This window comes from Lonchura striata, chromosome 5 (assembly GCF_050655825.1).
Source record: "Lonchura striata isolate lonStrDom1 chromosome 5, ASM5065582v1, whole genome shotgun sequence".
Lineage (NCBI taxonomy): Eukaryota > Metazoa > Chordata > Aves > Passeriformes > Estrildidae > Lonchura > Lonchura striata.
The window spans coordinates 26,375,113-26,402,965 of record NC_140707.1 but is presented as its reverse complement, the minus strand read 5'-3'; the positions used below and the strand labels follow the sequence as shown (position 1 = coordinate 26,402,965).

The window sequence follows — 27,853 nt, the reverse complement described above, 5'->3', positions numbered from 1 at the left end:
TCATGTTTCACAACTTTAATAGAATATTCTATCTATTCTGTACAAATTGAAAACACCGTATTAAGTTACAAATGTGTAAGGTAAGGCTGGAGCACTCTACATGCCTGGTCACAGTGTTGATACAGCTGCTATTCAACTGCTGCCAGAAGTTGGTAATGGATGCTGAAACTAGAAACGTGTACTTCAAGTGCCACACAACAACAGAAGGTAGTTTTGCAGACTTCAGAACTTTAAATAAAACAAATTGTGGAATGGAATAATTTCAGTGCTGCAAGTAAGACACCCAAACTTCAGATTTATTGAACTGACTCATTTTGATAGATTTCCGTGTTCATAGTGAAAGGTCCTTTCATGCTGGACACTAAGCAATAAGACTACTGGAAACTGTCTGGCTCTTTGGCTGCAACCCACTTCCACCAACAGCAACAGTTTGGCCTTTGCATTTTGATCTTCATCCAGAAGAGTTGTCATTTTGATGTGAGTTTGTTTCTTCTGTCTAGACTACTACAATGAGACCACTTTGAATTACCTGTTTTACAAGTACCCATATTGTATGCAAAAGAGGAAGATTTTTCAAGTATATTAAAAACTATTAAAAAGCACTAATTCTGTCAAAGTACTTACAAACATGAATAAATAAATAGTAAGATGAACAACTAAGTCTCAAATATGACACCCTCTTCAATGAAGTAAAATTACTTCAACTCAACTGGGTTGTACTGAGATAATAAATATGACATTTAAAGCCGCTCAAGCACTAGTTCAATTTGTAGGTTGCGAGAAACATTAAAAAAGGGGGGAGGGAACTAGCAAAAAAGTCATATTGCTCTATTTGTTTCAGCTACCATACATGTAATCCATTTACTTTAGCTTCTCAGCACATTGCTATTCCACGATTTTCAATGTTGAGCAAGAAAATGGATAATCCTCACATGGTAGTCTGGACTATTCCCCTATGCATAGGGCAAAAGGCTCTAAAGGCCTATTGACATACTTAGCTACAGTGTACCAACGGCTGTAGAGTGTGCTTTATTTAAACCTCATATTTCCCAAATGCATTGAAGTTGCCACTGTACATGTTAAGCAATAAAGTTAGTGAAAATCATGCAATTTAAAACAAATTAATTTTAAGCATTGTTAATAAGATTGTGCTGCAGCGATAGAATATCCTGAACTGCAGGCCAGGTATCCAACTATTTATTACAAGTTGTTCAAATATCACTTCCAAGTGGTATTTCCTTATTACTGTTGTTTGCATTCAGCAGGTTGGCTGGACTCTTTCTGCATAAAAGGAAAAAGAGAAAATAGTTAAAAATCGAACAGGCATGAAAGAAAACACTTCAACAAATACAGAAAAACTGGCTATGCAGTTCTGAATTAACTAGGTATCACTAACATGTACAGAAATGCTACACGAATACTCAAGCTACATCATAAAGGTCCAACAGAGTCACCACATTTATTGGGTTTCCCCTTGCCCTCAGCTGCTTGGTACCCCATAATTTTTTATCTGTTTTTGTGCTGTTAACACTGCATCCTGTAGGCCAAGGTTCACACAAACAAGAAAGCAAACCACCACCTACTCCCCTCAACCACAATCTCTATTTGACTTCCAGCCCTATTAAACTATTTTAACAATAAACTGCCACCTCCTCCAGCTCTGAGGAGGGAGGAAGGCAGGCTGCTTATTCTGTAGCACGTCTGAGTTTTTCCTTAGGAGCCTTGCCCTTTCTGCTAAGGTGATAAAAATGTAATTAATGTGTTGATTTCTTCTAGGTTCTGCATCACCAGCAGGTAACTCGTCAACAATTTAACACTGGGCAAGAAGTCCATATGTTAATCTGAACACGTAAAAGTAAAAACACTTTCATTAGGTAGTTAAACAACTTCCCCTTTGGCAAAAGGAAGTGTATTTGGGAATGAGAACAAGTACTCAAACAGCTAAGAACTTCAGGTTTACACTGCACTTCTTGCCTTTTTTCCATTGTAAAACAGCATTCTTAGAAAGCAGGAAAATTTATTCAGTGAATTTCCACTTTGCTTCTCCCCTTACTACTTCTTAATATAGTTTATTATACACAAACAGCAGTCACAGAAACCTGCTGCAGTCTAGTAAAGAAAATAAAGGTTCAAAACACAACACCCTGAACCTCACTGATGCAATGTAAAATGTTTCTTTGTTACTATCCTAAAGAAGTTCCTGTGTTATAAAATATGTACCCATACCAAGTTCAGTATACATGAAAAAACCAAGAGTTAAGACAACTGAAGCTTTTGCCTCTAGCAAGGAAGAATAGGTGCAACTAATTTAAACTTCCTTATCATGAAGTTTTGCCCCTGATAACCTGCACTAAACCCAGGCTGTTTCTCTGTTCCTCACCAAAACTGCTTTATGGTCAGAGTGATCACTATCATTGCCACTGCAATTCAGCTTTAGAGCCAAATGTACAGATGTGTCAGAGACCTTTCAGACTTCTTCCTTGTGGTGTTCCTCACTCAGCACATCTAGCTAACTTTGTTCTCTCTCATCTGCCTCAAGTTCCAAGTAACACTGATGTGAATTATATGGCACTGATCGGGTACTAAATACAGGAAAAGGGGTATGTTTACACAAACCACAAAATTAGCATTCCTGCTCTTAAATTAAAATTTAACTGCCACTGGAAGTACATGCTACTCCTTTTTACTGAGGGCCAGGCAAAACCCAGCAGCATTTTTATCTAAAGTTATCTAAAGGCTTCTTCTTTTAACTGCTGGAAATTTGAAACTGGCCAGAGTAGTGTGCAGGCAGCATCACACTTCCTCTCCTCTTTGCACTCTGGATAAGGGCCATGATAAAATAAAAAACCTGCTATTTAAAATTAACTTTTAAAATATTTCCATCTTCTTCCTTCCTTCCTGGTCCCCTGTTACATTTAGATCAAGACACACTTGGGTTGAACACTGCAACCATTTCCACCAAATTTTAATGATCAACCAAAACACTTGTTATATTTTCTGATAAACTCCATGATATTTTCCTTATTTCTGTAAACACTTAAATCATATTTACTGCATATAACTCTTTATCCTGTAAAAACTGAGTCACAGAGATCACAAAGTTCTTTTTTTAAGGATCTTTCAGTGTTGATTACTGCTCTCAAACAAAAAAAAAAATACAGTTTGAGTCAGTTGTTGGAGGATTTTCAGACAAATACTGCTATTTTTAGGTTACACTTGAGGATGCATATGTGTTGGCCCTATATACAGAATGTTTAAACAGGCCCTAAATATCAAAGCAGTATTTCAGATCGAGACTCCAACATAATCCAAGTTCTCCCACCACTTTAACACACAGCACTGCCCTTGCTGAGGAAGCCAGATTGTAAATGCCACACTGCCTTCAGCTACCCTCAGCCTCATGCAAAGCATCTCACAGCCTAATCCCAAAGGACACCAGCACAGACCACAATCCCCCTCCAGTTACGGCTGCTCCAGCGGTTGCATGCACCTGAAACTCATCTCTGGCCTTTGCTGGCTCCTGTAAGATCAGGGCCCAGACTCCAAACTGTGATGGAGAGCTGACATCCGCACTCCCTCAGGATGGCCTTTAAAGCCTGAGCCTGCTCTTCCTGCAGAGCCCAGACTTGGTGACACTGGGTCAGCCAACCACTGCCACTGATCTGCCTTCGCCCCTGTGCTGTTTATCACCCCATCCTGCCAAGGCTTCCATTCATGTTCTATTTCCCTACATTAACTTCCCATGACAGCTCAGAAAGGTAGTGAAGTGCATTGGCCAGGCAATAAAGACCACAGAGACTTGAACTGGCAATGGTAAGGAGCAATTGTGTCTCTTAAAAATAAATTCAGCAGTGAAGACATACTCAAGATCACTACCAGGGCTACAGAGACAAGAATTCTTCTGGTTGTAAATAGATTCTTTACAGTAACCATAGGCAGACTTCAGTTAATCTTAATTTTTTAAATATATATTTAAAGTATTTCCTATTCACTTATTCTGTTGAAGGAGTTAAAACTGCTCTGGGCCTTTCGTTTCAGTTTGAGATACTGTTGCAATGGATATGAACAAGCTGAGTGAGACTCCCTATTTTTCTCTTTTTTTTTTTCTCTTTTGCTAACAAAGATCAATATATAGCTTTTTGTTACTGCTGCTCACTTACTGCATCACCTTCTCAGAATTAAAAATGGCACTTAAAATTTGCAGGAACAGAGAGCTAAAACAGAAGAAAGCAGGTCTGAGTTACTACTGCTTTCATGACTTTCCTACAAACCCCACTGTGTTTGCCCATCCAGTCAAACTGGTGTCCTAGAGGATGGGGACGTTAAGCCCAAAATTTCCATGCCATTTGTTTTAGCAATTTTGTTTTTCCAAAAGGCATCCTAAAGGAAATACTGAATTTCTGTTAGTCTTCAGTGCTTAAACTCTGATTCAAAGAGCAATCAAGTCTTTATCTCTTTACTTTTCCAATTCACTTTTTGGGAAGCTTTCCATCTGCTAAGGTGGCCATGCAGGAACAGGAAGACCTGTAAGATCTCATCTGACTCCCCATGATCTCTGCTGCCAACAGCAGTATCAAGGCAGGCAGCAGGCACTAAATCTGATGTCCAGTGGAGAAGGTAGAAAGCCTTTCTGAAACATCTTCAATAGAATAGTCCAATTAGGGGACCTAAAGCTGAATCTTATCCTTACTTCCTGTTCTACATTACAGAAGAAGAAACAGCAAGGATATCAGAATGTAAACCCAGAGCTAGCTGGAGTTAAGTAAGCAAGCCTAACCCAAATTGCCTGCCTCCACAACAGTTTCTGGAAATGAATCTGCTGCTGACAGGTCCTGCCACTGTAACCCAGAAGACAAAGGAGCTTGAAGCCCATGCAGTCTCTCACCCACAGAGCAGCTCTTTTGCTCATGATTCAAACCAGCACTCTGCATTACCCTGTCAGCTACTTCTCAATTCAAGCACAGCCTCAGCAAGGTGAAATAAAGGCAGCTAAAGGAATGGACATGCAAGCAAATAGAAAAACACACTACACAAAACCAGCTACATTATCCAGTTTTGTAACATCTTCTGAAAATACTTTCAATCATCTTACTGCTCAGTCTTCAAAAGCCACAACTTATACATGGCACAAGTGCTTTGTGTAAGAGATGATAATGATCTGGTTGTATGTGAACAACTCAAATGTACTTAAAAACTCACAAGAAGGAAGGAGGAAAAGTTTACAAAGCAGAAAGTGTTGACATGCAGCAAATGTACTACAACAATAAAGGAGGAGGTAATATGGAAATGACTGAAAAGGAGAAGCTGGATTTGAAAGGAAAAACAGACCAATTATTTTTGTGTACATGGAAATGTATTCTAGATAAGAAAAGCAGAGGGTGGGAACTGGAAGGCAAAGAAAGGCAAGGAACAGGGGAAAAAGAAGACCAGAAAATGGTACAAGCAGGAGAAAGAATGGAGAACAGGACAGGACTGGGGTATCAGTGTCAAAAAACGAAATAAAATAATTCCAAGTTGACTTGAAAAACTGGGGCCAGTGGCTAACAATTTTAACTGTAGGGAGGGAACACAACTGTGTCAGACTGCAGCAGGACAACAGACAAGCCACTGTGACAAACAGATGTTCTACTGCAGGTGAACCACCAGTGCACATATGCTGAGGCACCAAAAACTAACACAGAAGCATGGCTCCATTTTGAGTTTAACAAAGGCAAGGAAGGGCATTATCTATGCAGAGGGAGTGAGCTGGAAGGATTATAGTTTCTTCTAAATAATTAAAATAAAAAGACACAAGCCTAAAATACAGGGGGGGCAGAAGTATGGAGGCTGTTGCAGGCATTGTTCTCTGTGAGGAATGGGATGAAAGGTGAAAGATGTAAGGTGAAAGACAGTATACAACAGAAGGAACTTTTTCTTTCTTCTTTTAAATAGAGACAGATGAGCAGAAGAACAATACCTGTGCAGAATCATGAGAGATCAAGAAAAGGTTTTTAAGAGTGCTGCTGTCAGGCAGCATAAATAAGATGCTAGAAAGACATACTAAGTAAGCTGATGACTTAGAAGAGTTTAGGAAGAGCAGAGAAGATATTTAAGAAATAATTTGCAAGTGCATTAGAAACAGTAAAGAGATGAAACATCAAACCAGAAACAAGGAAAAATAGTCTGACAAGTCTCAGTATCTTTTATCATGTATATATGAAATACAGTTTGATTGCTACAAAGGCAAAGCAGAAAGTGTGCCAGGAAGGCAGAGAGTCATTCTGAAAAATCTACTTTAATTATATGATTTAAAGGCACTCATCCCTACACCCATTTAGTTCTATTTTTAACTAATAAAACCTAAACTCTGAAGTCACCATTCCCCCATTTCTTTTCCCCGTACAAGAAAAAAAAAAACAAAAAACAAAAAAAACCAAAACAAAACAGAAAACCCTAGAAAACAAACCACATTGCATGACTACAAATGTGACTCTTGGAATTTAGGTATGAATGGAATTCCACCTTACCTAGAAATGTATGAATGAATAACAGACTTATATTACACCTAAATGGGAAAAAATTGAAAGGAACTGTCAGCATGGATGAAAAGTGAGATGTACAAAATAATACAGGAGGCAACAACCATAACCTTCCAAGATAACTTCAGCTTTTTTCTCTTGCAGAATACCAAATCCTCTAGAAAGTTACTTCATATGTTGATACTTCATACGTTGATGTAGAACTAACATTTTTTCTCAGCTCTCCAACCTTTTCCCATTACAGGTACATCACTGCATCTGAATCCTACAGAGCAGAGTCAGAATACTGCTTTTTGCCAATCTAACCCTGTTTGATTGATCTTTGTACAAGACAGACTTTCTTTAGTATACAGAATTTCTCATTAAAGAAAAACAAACTTGACTCTTGATAGTGACAAAAACCATTTACTAATGATATGATGATGTATAAAACTATACCAGAAGAGTGACATGTTAAGTTGCTGTTAGGACTTTTATCCAAAGATCAAGCAGTTTTGCATGCCTTTCACTTTTTCATCTGTCTTTATAAAAAACTGAAAGCTGATGTTTTAAGAACTACATGAACACAAGTCTGTCATCACTGTCCCAACTTCACTAAATAGAAGCATTTACCATGACTGAAGAACTGAAAAATACCTATCAGAAGGAACACTAACCCTCAAGGCTGACTTTTAAGCCAGGTATCATAAAGATTAAAATTCAAAGTTGAGGACCGACTTTTTTTGATTTCTAACCAAGTACAGACATGTAAAGTCTAATCTGCAGCCATCAGGACAATGACAAAGAAAATTTCTAAGGAAAATAACATAAACAAACAAGCTAGTTGAGATTTTTCAGACTAACTGTAGCTTGAAGGCCAGCCAGAGAACATCTGAATATGACCTTTCTGAAGGTAAACTGTATCAGCATTACACAAGGATGCCATTAAGAAGCAAGTCACACAGATTGGAAATTATCTTAGTGCATGTTGGAAGCAAAAACCTGCAGTTTCCCAACTGATGGAAACATTAACTTCTCTCTGAAGAGCAATCTGAGTGCTGAAGATAACAAAAACATTGCAGTCTAAAGCTATGGTGTTTTTTTGATTGATCTTTTCACAAACTATCATACCCTTAACTACACTGCTCATGATTATAGCCTGTGTTATGACTAAGCACACAAAATCCTTACCTTAGGATCAGTCTCTGCATCTTCCTCCTCTTCTCCCTCCTCTTCCCCCTCCAACTCCTATGACAAAATAGAGATAAACTAACAGAAATTAAAATAGGTTAAAAGTGCAACTTTTTGTAATGGACAAAAAGCAAACTCGAAATTAAATTATCACTGTATTCCAGAGTGTTTCAAATGCCAGCATTGGGCTGATTTAAAAGAATTCAGCATCTTACAAGTTTTAAATACAAAATCTTTAAAACATGATATAAAGGTCTCAGTATGGCTTAAGGCAACTTCCCTTTGTACGCTGCTGTTGCAGTCCCACAGCAATTTTTAAACTTCTAGGTAACAAATTATTTGGAATTTTAGTTCTGGTAATAGGTATATATGTCTGATTTTATTCTTTAGTTCCATCTCCCTCCAAGAGTTTCTTTATTTAGATTACTGTGCACAGGCTATGCTTTCCTGTGCAGGATTTTTGCACTCAGTTTTACACACAACTACATCCAAGTGATAACATCTGGCACTGGAAACCAATTAAAAATACACATGCACACTTTTATCACTACCCAGCTTAAAAAAGTAAAAATATTAAAATGTTTAGTCACTCAACAGCCTAAGCACAGAGTAAAAAAAAGACTGCATGCTGAAGGCTGCCAGCTCACATCAGATCAGCTTGATAACCTCTGATGTACTCTGCTATGCTGAAGCTCACAACAATCAGGGATGTACCTTTGACAAATTAGCAAGAACAGCACAGTAAAAGCAGTAAAGCAAAAAATGTAAAGGATATTAGTTCATTTAAGTGTGGTAACATTTAGTGGTTTTGTGCAAAGCCTTCCATAGTGTGTTTGTGTTCACACAACATTACTGCAAATAGACCAGAGCCAGCTTCAATTATCTATGCTGAGCAGTTGCACACTTCCCCTTTATCAAACTGCATTTAGTACGACCCAGTCTTTAAGCTTATGAGAACTAAAAGCTGACAGCTGAATTCCACTACCACCTAAGGAACAGATATTTACCATGAAGCACTCTAGAAAAAAAAAAAGCTTGTCTTTCATTTTTGACCCATGTCAGAAAACAGCTTTCAAAATACTAGATTAAAAAAGTGGATATATGATCTTACAGAAAGTACTTTCATGAAAAGGAAAAACCAGGCACAGTTTTGCAAGCAGTCATGAATACTGAACTCTTTTGGAAAGAAGTACCACAAACAAGAGCATTTATGAACAACTGTTTTCTGCTCCATATAGAATAATTCCTGGCACTGCAATGGAATAGGTAATCAGTAATCTATAAAAAATAGTGTGCATCTCACCTCCTCTTCACCTTCTTCATCTTCTTCAAACTGAAAAACAAACCCACGGTTTAATTAGCTCTACTAGTATTTGCATAAAAACTTCTGCTGTAATACATGTAGCATAATCAAAACTGTAACTGAAACTAAGCCCCTTCCAGAAGCTGATTAACAGCTGAATGATCCTCTCCTATCCTGAAGTAGTTTTTGTTATTCTCATGTAATTAATATTTCACTCTAGCCTAATCAGAAAAGGAGAAGACTGTTTCTATGTGCTGGCTAATAAACAAAATGTTGTTGCATACATACATTATCATCATCCTCTATAGCTTCCCCAGTGAAATACAGCACAGCACGAGGGACTATCCTTTCACGAAAGAAGTGTCCAATTTCAAAATCTGCTGCTAAAGTGAATTCTGAGTCTTCATCCTGTAAGACAAGTCAGTTTAAGTTTTTTTACTGCAAAGTGATGTGATACACAGAAGCAGATAAAAATATTTCAAAGTAACAGGTTTGGGAAAACATCACACCGTCATCACCGACCTTCAGGCCACAGGTACTTTCAGTATACTTAACTTTATAACAATGAAATCTAAATCTAGATCTGCAGAATTGAGATTTTCTGTACAAGGTTCCTACACACAGGTTAGTGTCCTGCCAAGGCACTTTTTATTAAAAAGCTCATAAGACTTGGCTGGCTCTGGCATGTAATGTTGCAGAACCACTCAGAATGCTCCAGACTGATTTTTCAAGTCAGGTACCAGCCACAGTACTGCTGATTGGGCAGGGAAAATAATGACCTTCCCAACAGTGACCACTGGAGATGTCTTGGATCAGCGAGCCATGTAACAGTGAACTGTCAATGGATTACTTGGAAAAGTTGACAGTATCTTTCACTTTATCAAAGTGAAGCCCAGCTTTGTCAAAAGCAAAAACAACAATAAAATACACAGTGCTTAATAGAAGAACCCTATAGTGACTATACAGTGACTTGGCAAAAAGGATGTGGCAAATAGCAATGTTGCGGTTTCAGACACTTACCAGTGACTCTCCATCACCAGATACTGCAAAAAGAAAAGACAACACGTTTAAGAAATGCCTATTTAGTCTCACCCACCTCAATATTCAAGATGACAAAACACAGTATAAAGACCTTCCCATACCAGAAAACATTGAGGTTATAAAGGCTTCACAAGGTAGCTATTAAAACTATGATAATTCAGATTAGTATTAAAAGTTAAATCTACAGAAATCATAATAATTTAATATGTTGTAGTTAAAGCATCAAAGCTGCCCTAAGGATGTCAAAGATTTTTGCACAGGAAACACTCTTTCTACAAGGATGGGTTCAGAGAACATGTGAAATCACCTCCTCTCCCCCAAAATAACTGGAACTGAAAAGATGAACATTTTGACATAAATCTGCAAAGTATTATTGAGAAGAGGCCCAGTACTGTAACCAGCATGGAACAGGGTGGTTGCTTGTTTAAAGAAAAAAACAACCAACAACAAAAACCAAAAAAACAAATAAATCAATGCAAAAAGCCCCAAGACAAATCAAAATGCATTTCCCTGTTCTACATTACCAAGTGATATACTGCGAAAGTGACAATTTGGCTCAGTTCTCAAATTAAAATGCATGTATCCACTGCCAGCAGATGTCAGTGTCTTCTCTTATACAGCTAATCCCAAAGTGTACCCTTTGAGTATTTAAAAGAACAACATAAAACCAACAGGAAACAAATCTCCATTCTTTCCTCAAAGCAGCAACAAAAATTAAAGGACATTTCTGTACCAACTACTCCCAACTTTAGAAATATATATCCCATGTTTCTTAACCCACATACATAGGCATTCATATCCCTCCATACATAATTAGGAGGGACAGGTACTTCAAAATAGACTACAACAGAATTAAGAACCATTCTGTTCAGTACACCTCTAGAATTACAGAACAGTTTGGGCATTGAGGGACCTTAAAGATCATGAAGTTTCAACCCCTCCACCCTGGGCAGGGCCACCTTTAACAAGACCAGGCTGTTGAAAATCCCATCCAGTCTGGCCTTGAACACTTCCAAGAATGCCCAGAGAAGTTATGGATGCCCCAAACTGTTCCAGAGTCTCACCACTTTCACAGTCAAGAAATATCTTCCTAATATCTAACCTAAACCTGCCCTTTTTTGGCCTAAAGCCATTCCCCTTGTCCTGTCACTATGTGCCCTTCCAAAGAGTCCCTCACCACCTTTCTTGTAGGACCCCTTTAGTCCACAAAATAAACTACTTCCCCTATCTATGTTCATAGAAGAGGACAATGAAAGATGGACCAAGAAAAAAAATAATGGCTTTGGAATCCATCTAAATTGTTTAAAATGAGAGTACACATCTAACATTAGACTAAGAAAATGAGAAAATATACAAAATATCAGGGATCAGTAATTAATCCCAGTAGAAATGACAAACTTCTGTCACTTGACACAGAGGTTTCAACGAAACTGCTATGCTGTAACTTGACCAACAATAAAACAGTTCTTTTGCATGTTAGAAACAAACTGATGCATGGAGCCATCCTGTGGTAAAACATGAGAGTCGACAAGAGACTCTTTCCATCCTATGAGTCCTGTTTACGCTGCACACCTATCGGTCAAGTTCTAAAGAATAACAACAGAACAAAATCATCTGTTTGGATGGGCAAGAATTTGCAATCTTCCTCTAGTAAGCACTTTATAATGCAGCAGCATAAACAGTTTGAATGTTTAAGTCACATAAATACAAATATATATATCAACATATTTTAAGGATCCTAATTCTTAAACTTCCAAACTTACCCTTTATTGGGCTGAAGAAGTTAAAAAATGAATCATTAGGTACTTGTTTAGTAATTGTCCGAACTGTGCCTCGGCCCTTGTGTTTCTGTTTCTTCTTGATTGTTTTAACTGTAACATTTTTTCCTTTCTTCCAGTCAATGGTACACCTAGAGACAGCACATGAGAAACTTTTAACACAAGGCACCAGGGAAAAGAAGGAACTGTTGCTGCAGAGCAGCAACATCAAAGCCAAAATAGCTTATCACTCTCTAGATAAAGCTGCTTGACAAGATATGAAGTAGATCATAGTTCTAGACATGATGTGTATGTTGGACAGGTCAAATACTTCCCAAATGAAAATGCTTTACAAGTTTGTCTTGGCAGGGTAATCACTGCCCTCACTCCACCTGTAATTCAATACCTCTGGCCTAACAATTGGACTGCTGTAACCAAGGACAGGATTTAAGCTATTCCAGAAAAAATCTCACTAGTCAGACCATTAGAAAACATTATACATTATATTCTTTAACTACAGGTCAAGGCAAGTGTCATTTACTCTAAAAGCGCATGTCCAAAGAGTGGCCAGGGAGAGGGATGTTTCAGCTGTCCAAAGAGCAGTGCTGGCAGCCAAGCACATCAAGCTGAAAAGAGACTAATTTTCAGTTCCCTTCTGCTGCTGTACAAACTGACACTCAATGAAAAGTCTCTTTCCATTCAAACAAGTTTTACCTAAAACTGCACATGGCAAAGAGTGAGGGGCAAACACAGCTAATTCTCATATAACAGAAGTAATGGTGTCACAGTAACCCTTAAATGCCTCAAAAATATCTTGTCCTATAGAGAGATGGCCAAAGTCACCAGTTTTATACTTAACCTGTATAACAAGGCACAGACATGTTTTCCTGCTCTACTTGTACTATATCTAACACCTTCCTCAGGAAACATCAATTGAAATCAAAGTTTTGATAAATCAGCAATCCAGGAAAGCATTCCTTTAAAATACTTAAACAGAAAATATTTTGCTGTAATGAACTCAAGTTTTCTTCAAAAAGGAGTAGTCTGTTACTTAGGCACAACTTTCACTAAACATCCAAGAAGGCATTTTGCCTCACTACAGGGCTGGCTTCAAAAGCCAATAAAAGTCAAGAGGTTTTTGAGGTTATCAGCATGCCTTCACAAAACCAACTATTTGGCATATCTTAAATGTGAGTTAGAAAACCCCAGAAACCAAATCACCTAAACTCATCCTTGAAGGGGTAGAAAAAACCCTAAAATAATCACCAACAGAGAAGAATACTTAGATGCTAAGAAAAATAGGGTACAAAAGCCATTTTTCATTTGCATCAGGTCTGCTCTGGTACTGGAATTTGGTTATAGAGCAGAGATCATGGATAGGAACAGGAAGGGTTAGTTCAGATGAAATTATTCTTTTACCCCCAAGAAACTCTAATGTGGTGTTCAACTCAAGAGACATCCAGAACAGACAAGAGAATTCACGATCCACAACTGTTTTCTGAACATGTGTTGCAAACACAATAAAAATAAAATTAAAAAAAATTGCTGCATTTGCCACAGCTGCCAGGATCACACTGCATAGCCTTTATGTTCCAGCCTCAAAACAGGCTGAAAGAACACACGATAAACATGATATATGCCTGCCTGATAATAGTAAACCAATTCCTGCCTGAATAAAAATTGCTGAGGAGATGACAAGAATCCAAGAGAATCCAAACCTACTTATTAGACTGAGGAGGAGGGTAGTCTGCGAGAGGTAATGATAAAAATAATTCACCCAGTTATATGGAAAGAAAAGGTTTGTTACCTCAATTAGAGAACTATTAAATTTGAAAGGTGTTCAATTTAAAATGTACACAATGTTAAAATATATCTCCATCTATGCATCTGTTCCGCATGCTGAGACTAACACCATCATCATCCCTACAAACATTCTCTTCTCAGTTTTGAAGTCAGTAAAAATTTTATCTTTACTCATCATTATCCTGGTAAGCAAAAAAGAAAAAAAAAACACTTTTACTGCAGAAGCTTTTTTGAATCTCAGTTTTCCTTACCCCTCACAATCAACTATTTCAGGTCCTTCAAATGAAAAGGGATCTGTCTTGTCTGGCTCCGACTTCATCTTGTATGTTTTTGTCAGGACTGAATTAGAAAAGTAGTCATTGGGCCCAAAGTGGAACTCTAATGAGAAAGACTGGAAGAAATTTCATGTTACCACTAACTTTCATCTATGAAATAGTGCGTTGGCAGACTTATAATTAATTAAACTCTGAAAATACAAGAAAAATTTACATATTTCAAACTATAGCAGAAGCAGGAAACTATGAATGTCAAAGAATTTAAAATGTGCAACAAGCTACAACCTTGACTTAGATTCAAATTATAAACAGCTAATTAGCACATTTCATTCATCTTCACATACAGAACTGCTGTCTTGAAAGCAATACTTAGAAGTATTTTGAGAGAAGTCTTGATTGCATTTCCTATGGAAGCCTCTCATCATCCTTGCAGTAGGGATGAATGTGTTATTCTGAAGTCATTTTAACATCATAACAACACCATGTCGTTCTACTGCTCCCCCAAGTCTGATCAATATCATGATCTTGAGAGTGAATCAAACTTTATTTCCAATTAAAGCACAATTTAGATTGCAGAAGTCTATTTAAATAGCACAGTCCCCCAGGAATCAGAGGGGCTTTTCCCCTTTGATAACAGAAAATCCTGCAAAGGAATATTGATTTCATAAACTGAGTCCTACAACCAACATGCCTCAACAGCTTACAGCCTGAAGCAGGTGTTTCTGGTTATGTTTGAACCTCCTCTAGCACCCAAAAATTGTTTGCAGAGATTCAGTTTCTTACATGGAAAACAAAAGTCTCCAAAAGGCAGATTTCAGATCTGCAAAGGTTTCTAAACTGCCTGCACAATGCTCACTTTGTACTCAGGATCAGCTATGAGAGTTTTAAAGTACACTAAAACTAAACCTCAAACTGTCTTGGAAAGGGAAAACGAAGAATAAAGGTTTTTGGCAGTACTTATTTAGTGACTTGAAGGGGGAAAAAGTCTGCAGGTCAGTTCAGCCCAACAAAAAGACTGAAAGCCAAAACTTCCAACAGCACTGCCCAGCCACAGCATGTGCAACAGTTACCTTAAATATCTGATTTATTCTACCAATAATATGCATTACAAATTAGCCCTAATCTGCATACAGAACAATTACATAACTGCCAAAAGATTGGCCCTGAATATACTTCCCCAGGCATTCTTCAGACTCAGGCCAGAAAACTCTTATCACCAAGTTTGCCTTGCCATCCTTTTTCACAAGGCTATTCATGCATGGACAAGATAAATAACTCAGGACAAAAGCCTGCTCATCACAGATGTTTATCCCTCACTCGTCTCCCAAACGCCCCTAATCTTCCTAAGACCCTCACATGACTCATACCTGCTAAGAGAGTGGTCAGGGAGTGATAGGGACCAATGGCAACAGCAGCCTTCCCAACCCCCGTGCTCTCTGTTTAAGGACAGGAAGCCACTGGGACCCAGCAGTACACTGGAATATCTGTGTTGATTTCACATTGGCTATTTCAGCTCTACTTCCCTTTAAAGCAATTCCAGACAGCTGCATGGCTTGGAGGCTGTCTTCAGCTAAGGCTAATCTCTCTCTGGCAAACATGCTCAGGGGAAGAGTTACAAACTTAGCTTATCCACTAGCAGTGACGAACACTCATACCCAAATAATCCCATAAACCATCACTGGGGCTATAAATAACGAACCAGTGGCGCTACTTAGCATGCAGGATTCCAAGGGCTAGCAAGACAAAAATACCTGCACACAATGCATTTCAGCATCTCAGTGTATACCTGCTCATTAGGAGACAAGAAGCTCCAAGCTCAACACAATATTCGAAGTGTTGTAATAACCTTTCCAATACTCTTCATTTGGACATCTCTGGGTTTTGTTTTTTTTTATCAAGTAAGTGCTCATGAAATTAAAAAAAAAGAAAACTGCCCTTTTTTAAGCTACCTAAGTTATACCTAGATGAATCATCAAGGTCTGAATATGCTAAGGATCCTGATGTACAAATAAATATGTAAATAGAAATTAAATTATAATTATAAAATATATATATATAAGTTTATCCATATGGTTATAAATAAGTAAAAGTAAATAGCAATGGAGTCACTTATGCTTCATGCAGATAAAGTTTCTACGTGCAGGCCATAACAAACAGGACTTTGAAGCACTTTAATTGCAATCAGGTAAATCCACTTTTGGTGTGCCATAACTACAATTAATTGTTTTGGGCCAACAGTAAATCAGAAAATTCCTGATTATCATGTATTTCTTTAGCAGCAAAACCTAATCCCCAGCAGAATGAATGTATCTATGACACACTGATTATGTGACGTTCACAAAGCTACCACTGCTGCATTGATATTCTACAAAGAATTGCAGATTGTGCTGAAAGACAGTCACACAGATGAAGAACAGGTCTCACTCAAGCAGTTAGAGACACATTCTTTGTCTCCAAATACAAGAAGGGACATGGAGTTTGTCAGCCTTCCATTACTGGATTTAATGTAGCACTGGAATGGAACCTATTTGCAGAAAAATGCTGTCAAAAGGTTACGAACAGTGCAAGACCAAATAAATCCAGTGTTTAAAGAGTTCTCCAGCTTAAGGTACTAAAAAACAAAGCTGAATGACAACACAAAAATTATGCAGGCAAGAAAAAACCTATTCCCATTTCATTCAACTGCCACTGAATGGATATGCTTCAAGACAAACAGCCAACTTCTTAGAATATCTTATTTTATGCTAATACAATTCATTTTCTTCATAAATCTCATATCCTCTCCCTAAGCTTTGCAATCTTCAGAAACTAAATTCTCAGTTCTTCTCTGCCATACTACTTTCTTGCCAATTATCAGCCTGAGTGTTTCAATACTAGCGGAATAAAGACAATAAGGAATAAAAAATAGAACCCAAAAGAATCCCAAAACTACTTGCTCTTAACCATTAAAAGCTATTCTGAGAAAGTCCTCCCATCTTTCTTATGTGAATCTTCGATGATGGTTGTCTTGCATTTATTTCAGGCATTATCAGAAGACCATTGCTACATAAGGCAAAACAAAAAATACCAAGCATATGAAAAAAGCCAGGATGACAAAATTTGAATGAAGTATGTATAGATTCAAATTCCATCCTTCTCCCTGCCTCCTCTTCAAAGGGAGTTCAAGGAATAAGTATAGTCTGCATAAATTGAATAAGCAGCAGAGCTACAATATCTGTCTCTGTACATCAAACTTAAACAAGAAAAAATTTCCAAAATTTAAAAAACACGTAGTACTTTAAAAAATACTTACAAGGTACAATTTAAAAACACTATCTAATATATTTTGTATTTTTTTCAACAGGCACAGTATCTATAATCATTGTCTTTGATTAGTATTACCAAGTCACATCTCTTTTGATACACTATTTGATACCCAGATTTTTTCCCACAATTCATTTTCAAATTAAAAGCAGCCATGCAATTGTATCACTAAGAGCAGCTACACCTGAATTCACAAAAGAAAAAGAAAGCAAAAAACCAGACAGATCTTAGCCAGAATTTTAATCTAGAAACTACAGTAATGTCAAAGCTGTGTAGGCTAAGAATGAAAGAGCAAAGAATCAGGAAAGCTTAAGTTAAATCTTTCATAGGCAAATCATGAAAATAACAGCTTAGAAAAATCTCCCCCACAAACAACAGCCAAAGACATCTGAATTAATTTTTGGAATGCTACTCACTTCAATACTACACAATCTTCAGGAGAAACATGCAGAGAAAACTCACCATAGGCTGTCCTGGTTCAGAAAACTTAACTTTAATATCCTGCAGATGTTTCAAGATTGGTTCATCATATTCCTAAGCAGAAAAAAGTAAAATTCAATTCAGCAGGCAATATTTAGAAAAACAGTCTCTCCTTAAAAAAGAACCAAACCTTGTAACCAATTCAACAATTACAGGTAAAGATCTGGATCTAAATTTCTTAATCATAGTTGCAAATTTTGTGTGCCAAACTCTGTCATTTTAAGGCTCATCTTCAGTAAACAAAACTGCTAGGATGTATTACTGAAGATACAGTAACTTCATTCAGGGTATTTATTACCAGTGAGATTCAGAGGAAGACACACTCCAGGGAATTCTTCTTTAACAGCATTAAAAGCCACTAATACAAGTGCAGGCATAACTATCTAAGCTATTTAACATGAATTCAAACAATCCACAGATATTCTTATAACCTTGCAAAACTAATCCTTTATGGATTAAACTAAAAATGCTTGTCCATTTCAAGCATCTTCAGAGATTCCAAAGACTCAAAAGATTTGGTGTCTCACACCAAAGGATTGACTCACACTCCACAAGGATTGACTATTAATAGGAAATGCAGCAACTTGCTTAACACAACAGAAGTTGTTCATTTCAGAGTAACGACTTACTTGTACTAATTCACTTAGCATATCTACATTCCTAAAGATAGTAAACCAGAAGTCTGGAATTCCTTTGACATTTGTCTCTTCTGCTTTTTCATCTATTACCACTGCATTTTTCAGGTCTCCCTGGGAAAGAAATACAGAAACAACTGAGAAATTAAACTGTGACTTCTTAGTATACTTAATAAACAGAAACAGAATTATAAAACAATTGCCATCTCTGAAGCTGTGTTTAAGGAACATTTAAAATTTACTTTTTTTATTCCTTTGCAAATGAAGAGATACAAGGCTTATTTACACAACTGAACATATACACAATTCAGATTTACTTTCAACTCATCTGAAATTCTTCTATATGAAGACTAAATAGACCAAGCATCTACTTCACTGATTTGACAAACAGAAATAATTAAACCTCTTTCTATCTTTCTAGAAACAAAAAAGTATAAATGCTTTTCCATTAATGTTATTTCTGTAGCTCCATAAGCACCTACAGTGTTTCATATAAAAATTTAAAATTTAACTTTGCACTCTGAAATGCTATTTTAGATTCCCCATTTTGCAGAATACTTGCAAAGCTGTTTTTACAGGTATTTTTAATGATTATGCTGTGTCTAATTATTACTGTTTTGGGAAACAAGATTCCTGCCCCATAACTGATGGCAAGTGTTATTAAACAGAAGAAGGAAGTCATCTCTCAATCCTAAACAACCCTGAAGTTCAGTCTGAAATAGCTGCACCGTTCCTTTTACACCACTAGATAGCAGCAGATATTTAAGCTATTTCTGGCAGTTGCTTGGGTTATGATGAGCCAAGAATATGAAACTGCAATTTATTTCCCATCTAGACACGTTTCTGATTTTATTGTGTGGAATATGGCCTGTCAATGCTGCACGTACACAGAGCCTAAGGAACGTTTTTTGCTCATGCACATGAAGCATTGTGTCATGCTAAGTCTCAGGAGATCAGTATAAACAAAGAGAACAATTCACTCTGAATACAGAACAGCATCAAAAAAAACCTAAAAGAAAGCAGGCTAAGGAAAAAATACAAAGAAAACCTGACACAATGGCAAACAGAATTTTCTAAGTAGGTCGCTTTTCTGAGACAAAGCCTGACCACACATCTCCAGAAATGATGCTGGGAAAGTAACAGGCAGCCCACAGACTATATTATGTCTCCTAAATCTAGAAAGCTCCTACTCAATAGACAAGTAGGAATCCACCAGCCAAGCAGACATTTTATTAGCTCAATTCTGTTTTATGACTGTATGACAAGTATCTCACCTGTATTTATGAAAACAAAAGCTAATGATGTCCCCCAAAATAATGGAGACAGGCAGAGAACCGACCAGTCCTTTATTATCTTAGGGTTTCATGTAGCACTGGAATGGAACCCATTAGCAGGAAGGTGCTGTTAACAGGTTACGAACAGTGCCAACAAAGGCAACCACTCAATTCCCCCAAGTCACAAATTTAAAAAAAGGCTAAACTAATGGTGTAAAGCTTTCACTGGCCATAACAGTGACATTGTTAACAGTGACACTGTGACATAACATCACAAGAACACATCACTGACACTCTCCTTTCAATGGCAAGAACGAGAATTTTAACTCTGACAATCCAATATATCCATAGTAGATGACCCAGATTATACTCACAGCCAGTTTTTCTTCATCCTCATTTTCACTGTGCCATTCTGCTTCTGCATCTGTGGGTTCAGCATCCCCATTAATAAACTCTCTTCTCTGTGTTAAAAAAAACCAAAAATGTAATTGAAGATGTAAAATTATGTATACGTAACCAGAACTGAGAGGAACAAAGAAATAAAAATTATATACATAATTTTCCTACCTTATCAAACAGAGGTTGATAGAGTGCTGCATATTTTCTCTCCAAGTCATGTACTTCTTCATAGAATTTAGCTTCTATATGAGCACATTTCACCTGGAGCTTTTTCAAGGCATCAATTCGTCTTATCACTGCTTTTGGAAAACTAAAAATCAAAATTATTTAAGGTTACAAGTTAGTTGCCTCAGCCTTATTTCACATTATACTGAGAAACAGGTTGCTTATAACTACATGCAATTTTAAAATAAAAGGCTTATGCCAAACATACATGTTTCTCCAAAACCTATTTCAAAAAGTTGAAAGAATCCTCTCCTACCCAAGTTGTTCTCAAAGATGTTATCTTCTGTTCCATTCCCTGGGGCCACTACCCTCCCCGTGTAGTTCAGAGATCTGAAATTAATACCTTTGTTTACACCTAAACTTTGAGACTAGATTTGTGTTGATCCATCTATGAAAATTAAGAACTGTGCATTCTACAGGAGAAAGCCTTAATTCACGGGCCATACTCATAAAGCACACACTGCCCATGTGCACTTTAAATTATTAAACATTTCGACATAGTCATGTACAAAGATCTCTTTATAGAACTTACGTTTTTTTCTAAAAAGAGGTCTACAACCAGCTATTCTCAGTCAAGAAATAAAAGCATAAGTATTTACTAAAGGCAGCATTTAAACCTACTTTCAGTCAATATAAAACTAAGCTTCAAACTAGGGATATACAGGTCCTGAACTTTCCATTACATGCAGGACAGCAATCTTACAGAAATCATCAGTCAATGTAGCACACACCCTGTCAGAATAAGGGGGTCACAGAGGAAGCAAAGGAGGGGAGGAGAGTTTTTTCTATCCAAAACAATAATGACCACGGTAAATATTCAACAGGACAAACTGTTGTTGCAATTTGCATGAGGTAACACTTTACTCTTCTTCCAGAAGTAAGACACTATGAATCACAGGTTAAGTAAGTAATTTTTCTTAGTGAATCATTTATTCTAATTTTCTACCTTAATTGCACAGTAATAATATTCTATTATGCCTCCAGTTTTTCAATGATTTTATGCTCAGTACTTACGTTTCAATGTAACTTGAAGGAGTAAGTGATGTGTTGTCAAGACGTTCCTGAAGAGCTGCCAGGACCTGTGGATTTTGCATCACTTGGTCTGCCAGCTTTTCTATGAAGACAGAAAACCCCTTTTAAAAAAATTTCCATAGCTTTATAGGGCTTTTGTCATACTGTGTCTTACAGCAGTCACAGTAAGAATACTCAATATTTTCACACCTCAAATAACACAACTGTTATTTGAGGTGTGAAAATAGTGAGTATTTTCATACTAACACAATTACTTCAGGACCAGATTTCAGGAATATAATGATGGATAATGATAGAGAAAACAATCTTCTCTTTGCAAATCTATCAGTTGCTTTTACAAGCAAGTAGTACATTGACAACATAGGCAAATTTCCTGTTTTCCCTTTATGCAAGAAAATACAAAACAGAAGTTTCACTATCCTTCCGTATTAGCTGTACCTTAAAAGTCACACACAAAGTTTCAGGAGGAGAACCACTCAATTATACTTCCAAGACATCTGGTTTCCTGCGTGACTCCTGAACAAAACCTTTCCAACTCTGTGTACTGTACAATAAACATCATAGCACTGTGACCTTGACAACTACTAATCTTTTACCTCAAGATGATTTTACAATCTGTAAGATTCCTTAGCCATGACAACACTTCCCAGAAGACTTTTACAGGAGATCAGCTCTAAAATGCTTCTGCTTCTGTTAAAAACCCTTACTAACAACTATGCAGTGTCATGGTGCGAAGACTTTTGCTTTTCACATCTTTCCATTCTTTCTCAGTGCTCTTTTCCTCAGACATTAAAACCCCAAAAAATTGCAAAGCACACACTAACATGGTGAAGCTGTGATATGCTTGTGTTTGTGTGTTGCTTTGTTTTCCTTATTTATTTGGGATTTACTTGTTTTTTCTCAATGCAACTTGACTTCAGAAACTATTAAATGGTGTCTACCAGTTCTCATATGACTTCCAATTGCCAATCACAAAGGATTTCTTAAAAAAAGAAAAAAAGTAATGAGGGAGACCTGAAGAAATTCAGTGACCCCATAAACGAAAAGTATTTCACTGTAACTTACAAATTTTAGTGTTTAGAGAAATAATCAAACTGTAGCTTTTCTGCATACAGAAGCATTAGTTTGAAAAACACTACACATCAGTTATCTGTAGGCCTTGGTAATGGAGAATAAAAACTTCCAAGGCACATTCTGAAGATGCACTTTCTGAGAAACAAGACAGTAAAAAACCAGCATACAAACAGAACTGCTCATTTTGATAATTATGCTGACAAAGAATACGTGTTGTTACACGCCAGTCTTTACAGGCCTTATTGCAAAGGTCTAGAGGGTCATTTCAGGCAACGGTTCAGCATCACAGTCACAACACACAAAAATACAGCCTTCACTCTGCTTTTCCCTGCATTAAACATGGAAAACATCAGAAAGTGAACAGTTAGTCTAAAAACCATTGTTTTGCTTTCAGCTGTGAACACATCTTCAGTTTTGACTGGAAAGGCTTGTTACACTTCTGTAACGTCACCTACTACTACGTATTTCATACCTTTTTTGTTGGTTGCATTTTTAGCAGCCTCCAGAGAATCTGAAGCAGTATCTTCTGTTTTACTAAAAGAATTCAAAGGATAACATATCAAAATAGCATCACGTTACACAAATGTCAGCATTTGAGAACTCCGTTTTACTACAGACATGCTTTATAGACAAGTATGCTAATAAAAGACATATTCATGTCTTCAAGCTTGTGGAAACTAAAAAGAAACAAACCAACCTCAAAACAAAACATAACAAGCCCAAACCAAAAAGCTTTGATGGATAAATTAATCTCATTAAGTGAACGGCTGGCCATTCATGTGTGTGATTCAGTCTGTGAATCACGTGGCCATTCACTCTGCACAGGAAAATGTTATTACTCACAGATGAAAATATGAGACACTTTTAGTGTAAGTGACAAAGAAAAACAAGAGAAAGGATGCAGGTATGAAAGGAAGATGAACAAGAGGTAAAAGCTCTCTTTCCAACTTCTCAACAAGCTGTTCTGGTAATCAAAAAACATTCATTGCTATTTTAAAAGAGATATTCCTGGCCTCCCCATCTCCCTGCTGTAATGTCTTCCACCTCACTTGCTGTGGTGGAGAAGGAGAGGGCCCAGCATGAGTCAACAGCCAGCCAGTATTCCCTGTGCTCCCTGCTAGTTTAGAGGTCACAAAATGCACACTGGATATTGCTGAAATTAACCCTAACTCACACACAAAACCAGAAGAGATATCACACATGCAAATGGGTATTATCAGGTACAGGACAGACCAGCTTATCAAGCACTGCAAGCCTCAGAGGAGCAGCAGCACGTCCATAGAAATACTGTATGTTCAAAAAATACTACATAAACTAAAGGTGCCTTCTGCATGCTTAAATTACACAGATTAAAGAAACACTGAGGCTCTTCAGTTCTTTAGAGAATTTAGAAAAATATTACCATTTTATTCCTATCCATGTCTGGTAAGCCATGCTTCACAGGTTAAAAAAAAAACAACAAAAACCTCTCCAACAGAACACCAGATATACAGTTGGCTCTAACTACCTTGATTTAATTTCAGGAAAACAGCCCAACATACCTGTTATCTGCCATCGGTATGCCTGTATCCACCTGCAAGTTGAAAAGTAGTGTTTAAGAATGCTTGAACAGTAATTTGTTTACCTCAACCCAAGATGAAAATAGAACAGGTCATTGTTTAAAACCTCAATACAAATTAACAGCTACTGTTTTTTTCTATGAAATTCATCATGCATAATCCCTCCCAGTAAACTAAATAGCTACCACAATATCCAACTCAAAATGAAACTTGCTCAGTTTCTGAACTATGTCAGGTGGTTTAAACCTCCTAGAACTTATTTTTTCTGTTAAATACTCCAGTTTAGTGAACTTCTGCCCAATCATGGGTATTCAGTCTGAAGGTAAGTGCCACAATTTCCTAGATTAGCTGAGCATTCTATAAAAACAAATGCCAAAGAGGAAGACATAAATGCATTATTTTCTAATTCCTTGACAGCTTCATAGTAAATAATGAATTTTTTATATCTGCCCATACAGCATACTTGAACAAAAAATAATGAAAGTTCAAATTAATGAATTACAATAACTTCCAAATCACTTTTTTCTTCTATCACCCAAGTAGAAAAACATGTTTCACATGTCTGTCTAATCAGGGTTATTTTTGCAAGCAGCTGCTTCTACTGCTCTACAATATCTCTGAAACTGTTGCTAGATAAAAAGAACACCAAAGAGAAGAAAATTATTTACCAAGAGAAGGGGTTTTGACAGTAGCTAGGAAGGCAGAATCCCCTGTATAAAGATTTGCTCCTTATTTATCAGGAGTCAGAAAATGAAGAGGAAAGAGAGAAGCAGAAATCTCATTACTGACAATGACTGGAACCAAGTTTAGCACAGCTACCCCCAGCCCTCAGTATCTAAATTAGCTCTCCTGAGAAACCAGAGGGAGCCAGATTGTCTAACTTATTCTACTGTTCTTTCTTTTCTGGGGTGAAATAGCCAAGCCTGCACACGCATTTCAGTAACAGAGACTGGGGTCTTTTACCCCTATTTTAAAAGGCTGATCACAAACTCCAGTAATCACTACCTGCCATAGAGAAACACAGGTGGTTTTCCACTACCCAGCTCTCATGAAAGCAGACCTTGGTCTGTGAGTCAAAGTCAGAACAAAAAGCAGCTTCAATCATCCAGAGCTGACAGGTCTGATTTCTCCAGCTCTCTGAAGGCCAAACAGGCTGATCTCAGGCCCAGCCTCCAACAGAGGGCTACCAAAGAAGAACCTCAGTGCTAATGCCAACTTGAGCAGCAGCCCAGAGATTGCACACACTCTTCCATCTGGAAAATGCTGAATCCTGCTCTCAGATGCAAAAGCAACACTTGCACAACCATTTCAAATAGAGTTGAAAAGCTTTGTTGGTTTTCACCAGTACTAACAGTGTACTTCAGATTATTTCACAGGAAGTTGTTCACATCTTCCATATAAACCTCCCACCCTACAGGTTAAGCCCAGGAACAAAATAAAGGAGCTTCTGGCAGAGTAGGTGCTCCACCAGCTCAGGCAGATTTATTTCCAAATGCTTCCTCTTGCCTTAAACATAACAACAAGTGGCAATGCCAGCAACCACCTGCTAGAGCAAAACAGATTTTTACAATCTCGCAGCTGAAGAAATAAAGGAGCATAAATGATTATTTCCTTCCACAGCAAAAGAAGGCAGGGCAAAAAAGATACAATTCAAAAGGTAAAACAGAGCAAATTGACCTAATATCAGTTCAGCCAACAAGTTATATGATGCCAGTCACTATTAGAGGAAGCAACAGTAGGCAACTAAAAATGCAGACTGGCAGTAGTTAAAAGTTACCCTCCAAGACTTGTGGCTTCCAGCCTCAGCCCAGCAGCCGAGCTAATGGAACAGATTCTACTCCCCTTGAAAATTCTTCTGCTCAGCTGTTTGTGCTGTATTTCCTGCAGGGAACTACTCCTCAAGGGAAGACAAGATCCTCAAGTGTGTTTGGAAAACATGGAATAATGTTTGAGTAGCAGTAAAATTCATCTCCACTGGAACAGACACGAACTGGGCATGTTCTGACAAAAGCCACGCACCAAGCAACAAGCAAGAATGAAAACAGAAGACAAGGAAAAAGACACCATTCCCTGGTGCAAATACACACTTCAAGTCTTGTTTCACCACTAGAGTTGTGCTTTTGGTAACTGGAACATAAAAATAAGTATATGAATAAATAATTAGATGCAACTTTCTTGGAAGACAGCTTGTGATTCCCAGTTTCACTCTAGCTGCCTTGCACTAACTTCACTGTCATAGAGCCACCAACAAAACTGTTCAGGACAAGCGGGTGAGGGCAGTGGAGGAAAGGTAATTTTAAAGATTGAGTTCAGCAACACCAGTTGAAAGAAAGCTGTAGCAAAGCACTGAGCCCTCATGGCCATTGTCCTCACTGTTTTCCAAGCAACTTTACAGGCAATGAAGACATGAAAAATCAACCAGAACCCAAGGAAGTAACAAGAGAAATAATCATTGTTGCTGCCACCACCGTCCTGGGCAGTTCCCTGTTTCCAGATGACTCGGGCAGATGAAGCTTTGGGAGATCAGATCAAGCCCCTGTCCTACAAGGCAGGATACAGCTGCAACTTGTCTGGCACAAATGTCACACACCATCAATTCCTTAAAGCTGCAGGAAACTGTAAACTCGATGCACGCCACAACAGGAAAAGTTCATTACAAGGACAATATGCTGAAGGGCACAAATTCAAGGGAAAAATCTATCCACTGGCAAGATGTACTCCTAAATAGAAGTGCACACGGAATAAATCTTCTCTGCCTTGCACAAACCTTCCAAACATAACAGAAGGGAAAAACAGGAAACTGAAGGGCTCCTGAACTCACAGGAAGACTCCTGCCCACAGCTGTTAAGTGTTTTCCGTAACTACAGCAAATCAGAAGAGAAAGTTACAACTTTCAGAGGCACTGAGATGTAACCCCACAGGAAGCCACAAACAAACAGGCAGAAACTTTCTGTAAGGATAATAAGATGGGATCGTGAAAAATTATTTGAGGAAGAAACTCAGTAACCTGTTCCACATGCCCCGGATATCAACAATACTCAGCTCACCTCCAAGTTTTGTAAAAGGCACACTGTTTTGTTTAGAGATGACCTCATAAAAATGTTCCTAGTAATTCCGGTTTCATCTGTAATTCCCACACTCGCGTCCCTACCTTTATTTTTGAAAGTCTCGTAAGTAGATGCTGCAGAAGAAGAATCTGAAGAGAATCTAACAAATCCTACAAGTACTGGTATTGTGTGTAGTAAATAATTACAACACCAAAAAAAATTGCAAACAGGCTCTAAGTGGGAGGCAAGGACCTCGAAATGCAAAACCGAGCCCCCGAACCGCCCGCCGTGGCTGAGATCAGCATCGCAGCCCAGCCAAGCAGCGAAGGCCTTGACTCCCCCCGAGCACGGCGGCGTGAGAGCGCCGGGGGCAGCGCCCAGCACGAGCAGCGCTCACCGCGATCAGCCGTGCCGCCCTCCTCCTCCTCCCCCGCTCCCCGGGGAGGGCGGGGACAGGGCGGGCGCGCTGCCAGCGCCGCGGCCATACACGCGGCCGGAACCCCCGCGTTCCCCGCCGCCAGGCACGGAGCAGCGCGGGCCCCGCTCGGCGGGCCGGAGCTTCTAGCACCGCCCTTACAATGAATGCGCGGCAGGCCGGGCGCAAAGCCCCCCGCGCGGGGCGGCCGCGGTCGCCGCCGTGCTCCGCCCCTGAGTGGGCCCACAGAGAATCCCCACGCCGCGCGGCGCCCGGCTGGGCCGGTCCGCTGTCCCCGCCGGGCGCCGGGGCGCAGGGCCCGGCGCCGCCCGCCCTCACCTGCCCGCGCCCCTCACGCCGCAGAGGCCGCAGCGCCGCCGGGCTCCTCGCAGCCTCCTCTCGCTCGGGCAGCGCCGCCGCTAACAAGGACGCGTCCCATTGGTCGCGGCGCGGGCCCCTCCCTCAGCAAGGGCGCCGCCGATTGGCCCGGGCGGCGCCGCGGCCGCCACGCCGCACGCGGGCCATGTTGACTGTTCGGCGGGG

At 38.7% G+C, this 27,853-nt stretch overlaps 1 protein-coding gene and 2 non-coding genes across 13 annotated transcripts; all 3 read right to left on the bottom strand.

The window, feature by feature from the left end:
- Positions 1-27,734, bottom strand: NAP1L4 (nucleosome assembly protein 1 like 4). 11 transcript variants are annotated; one of them, XR_014955970.1, is made up of 16 exons: positions 27,650-27,734; positions 23,831-23,862; positions 22,762-22,823; positions 21,198-21,297; positions 20,127-20,268; positions 19,934-20,020; positions 18,280-18,399; positions 17,633-17,704; positions 13,844-13,983; positions 11,796-11,941; positions 10,012-10,034; positions 9,280-9,399; positions 8,992-9,021; positions 7,689-7,766; positions 6,507-6,544; positions 1-1,281 (listed from the first exon to the last, which is right to left on the bottom strand). XR_014955970.1 is itself a non-coding variant. In XM_021526745.4 (16 exons), the coding sequence occupies exons 2-15, from the start codon at positions 23,842-23,844 to the stop codon at positions 6,539-6,541; spliced, it is 1,119 nt and encodes a 372-aa protein (XP_021382420.1). In that variant the 5' UTR covers positions 23,845-23,862; positions 27,650-27,734; the 3' UTR covers positions 1-1,281; positions 6,507-6,538. The 11 variants fall into 11 exon arrangements, 7 of the variants coding, with proteins under 7 accessions (XP_021382420.1, XP_085437624.1, XP_085437623.1 ...); XR_014955971.1 differs by lacking the exon at positions 27,650-27,734 and adding an exon at positions 27,293-27,432; XM_021526745.4 differs by having other exon boundaries at positions 7,689-7,745.
- Positions 16,313-16,434, bottom strand: LOC116183772 (small nucleolar RNA SNORA54). The gene has a single exon (XR_004148465.3). It is a non-coding gene; the product is annotated as a small nucleolar RNA SNORA54 (small nucleolar RNA).
- LOC116183773 (small nucleolar RNA SNORA54) lies at positions 19,585-19,712 on the bottom strand. Its single transcript, XR_004148466.3, has one exon. It is a non-coding gene; the product is annotated as a small nucleolar RNA SNORA54 (small nucleolar RNA).
- Positions 27,735-27,853: the final 119 nt, after the last annotated feature.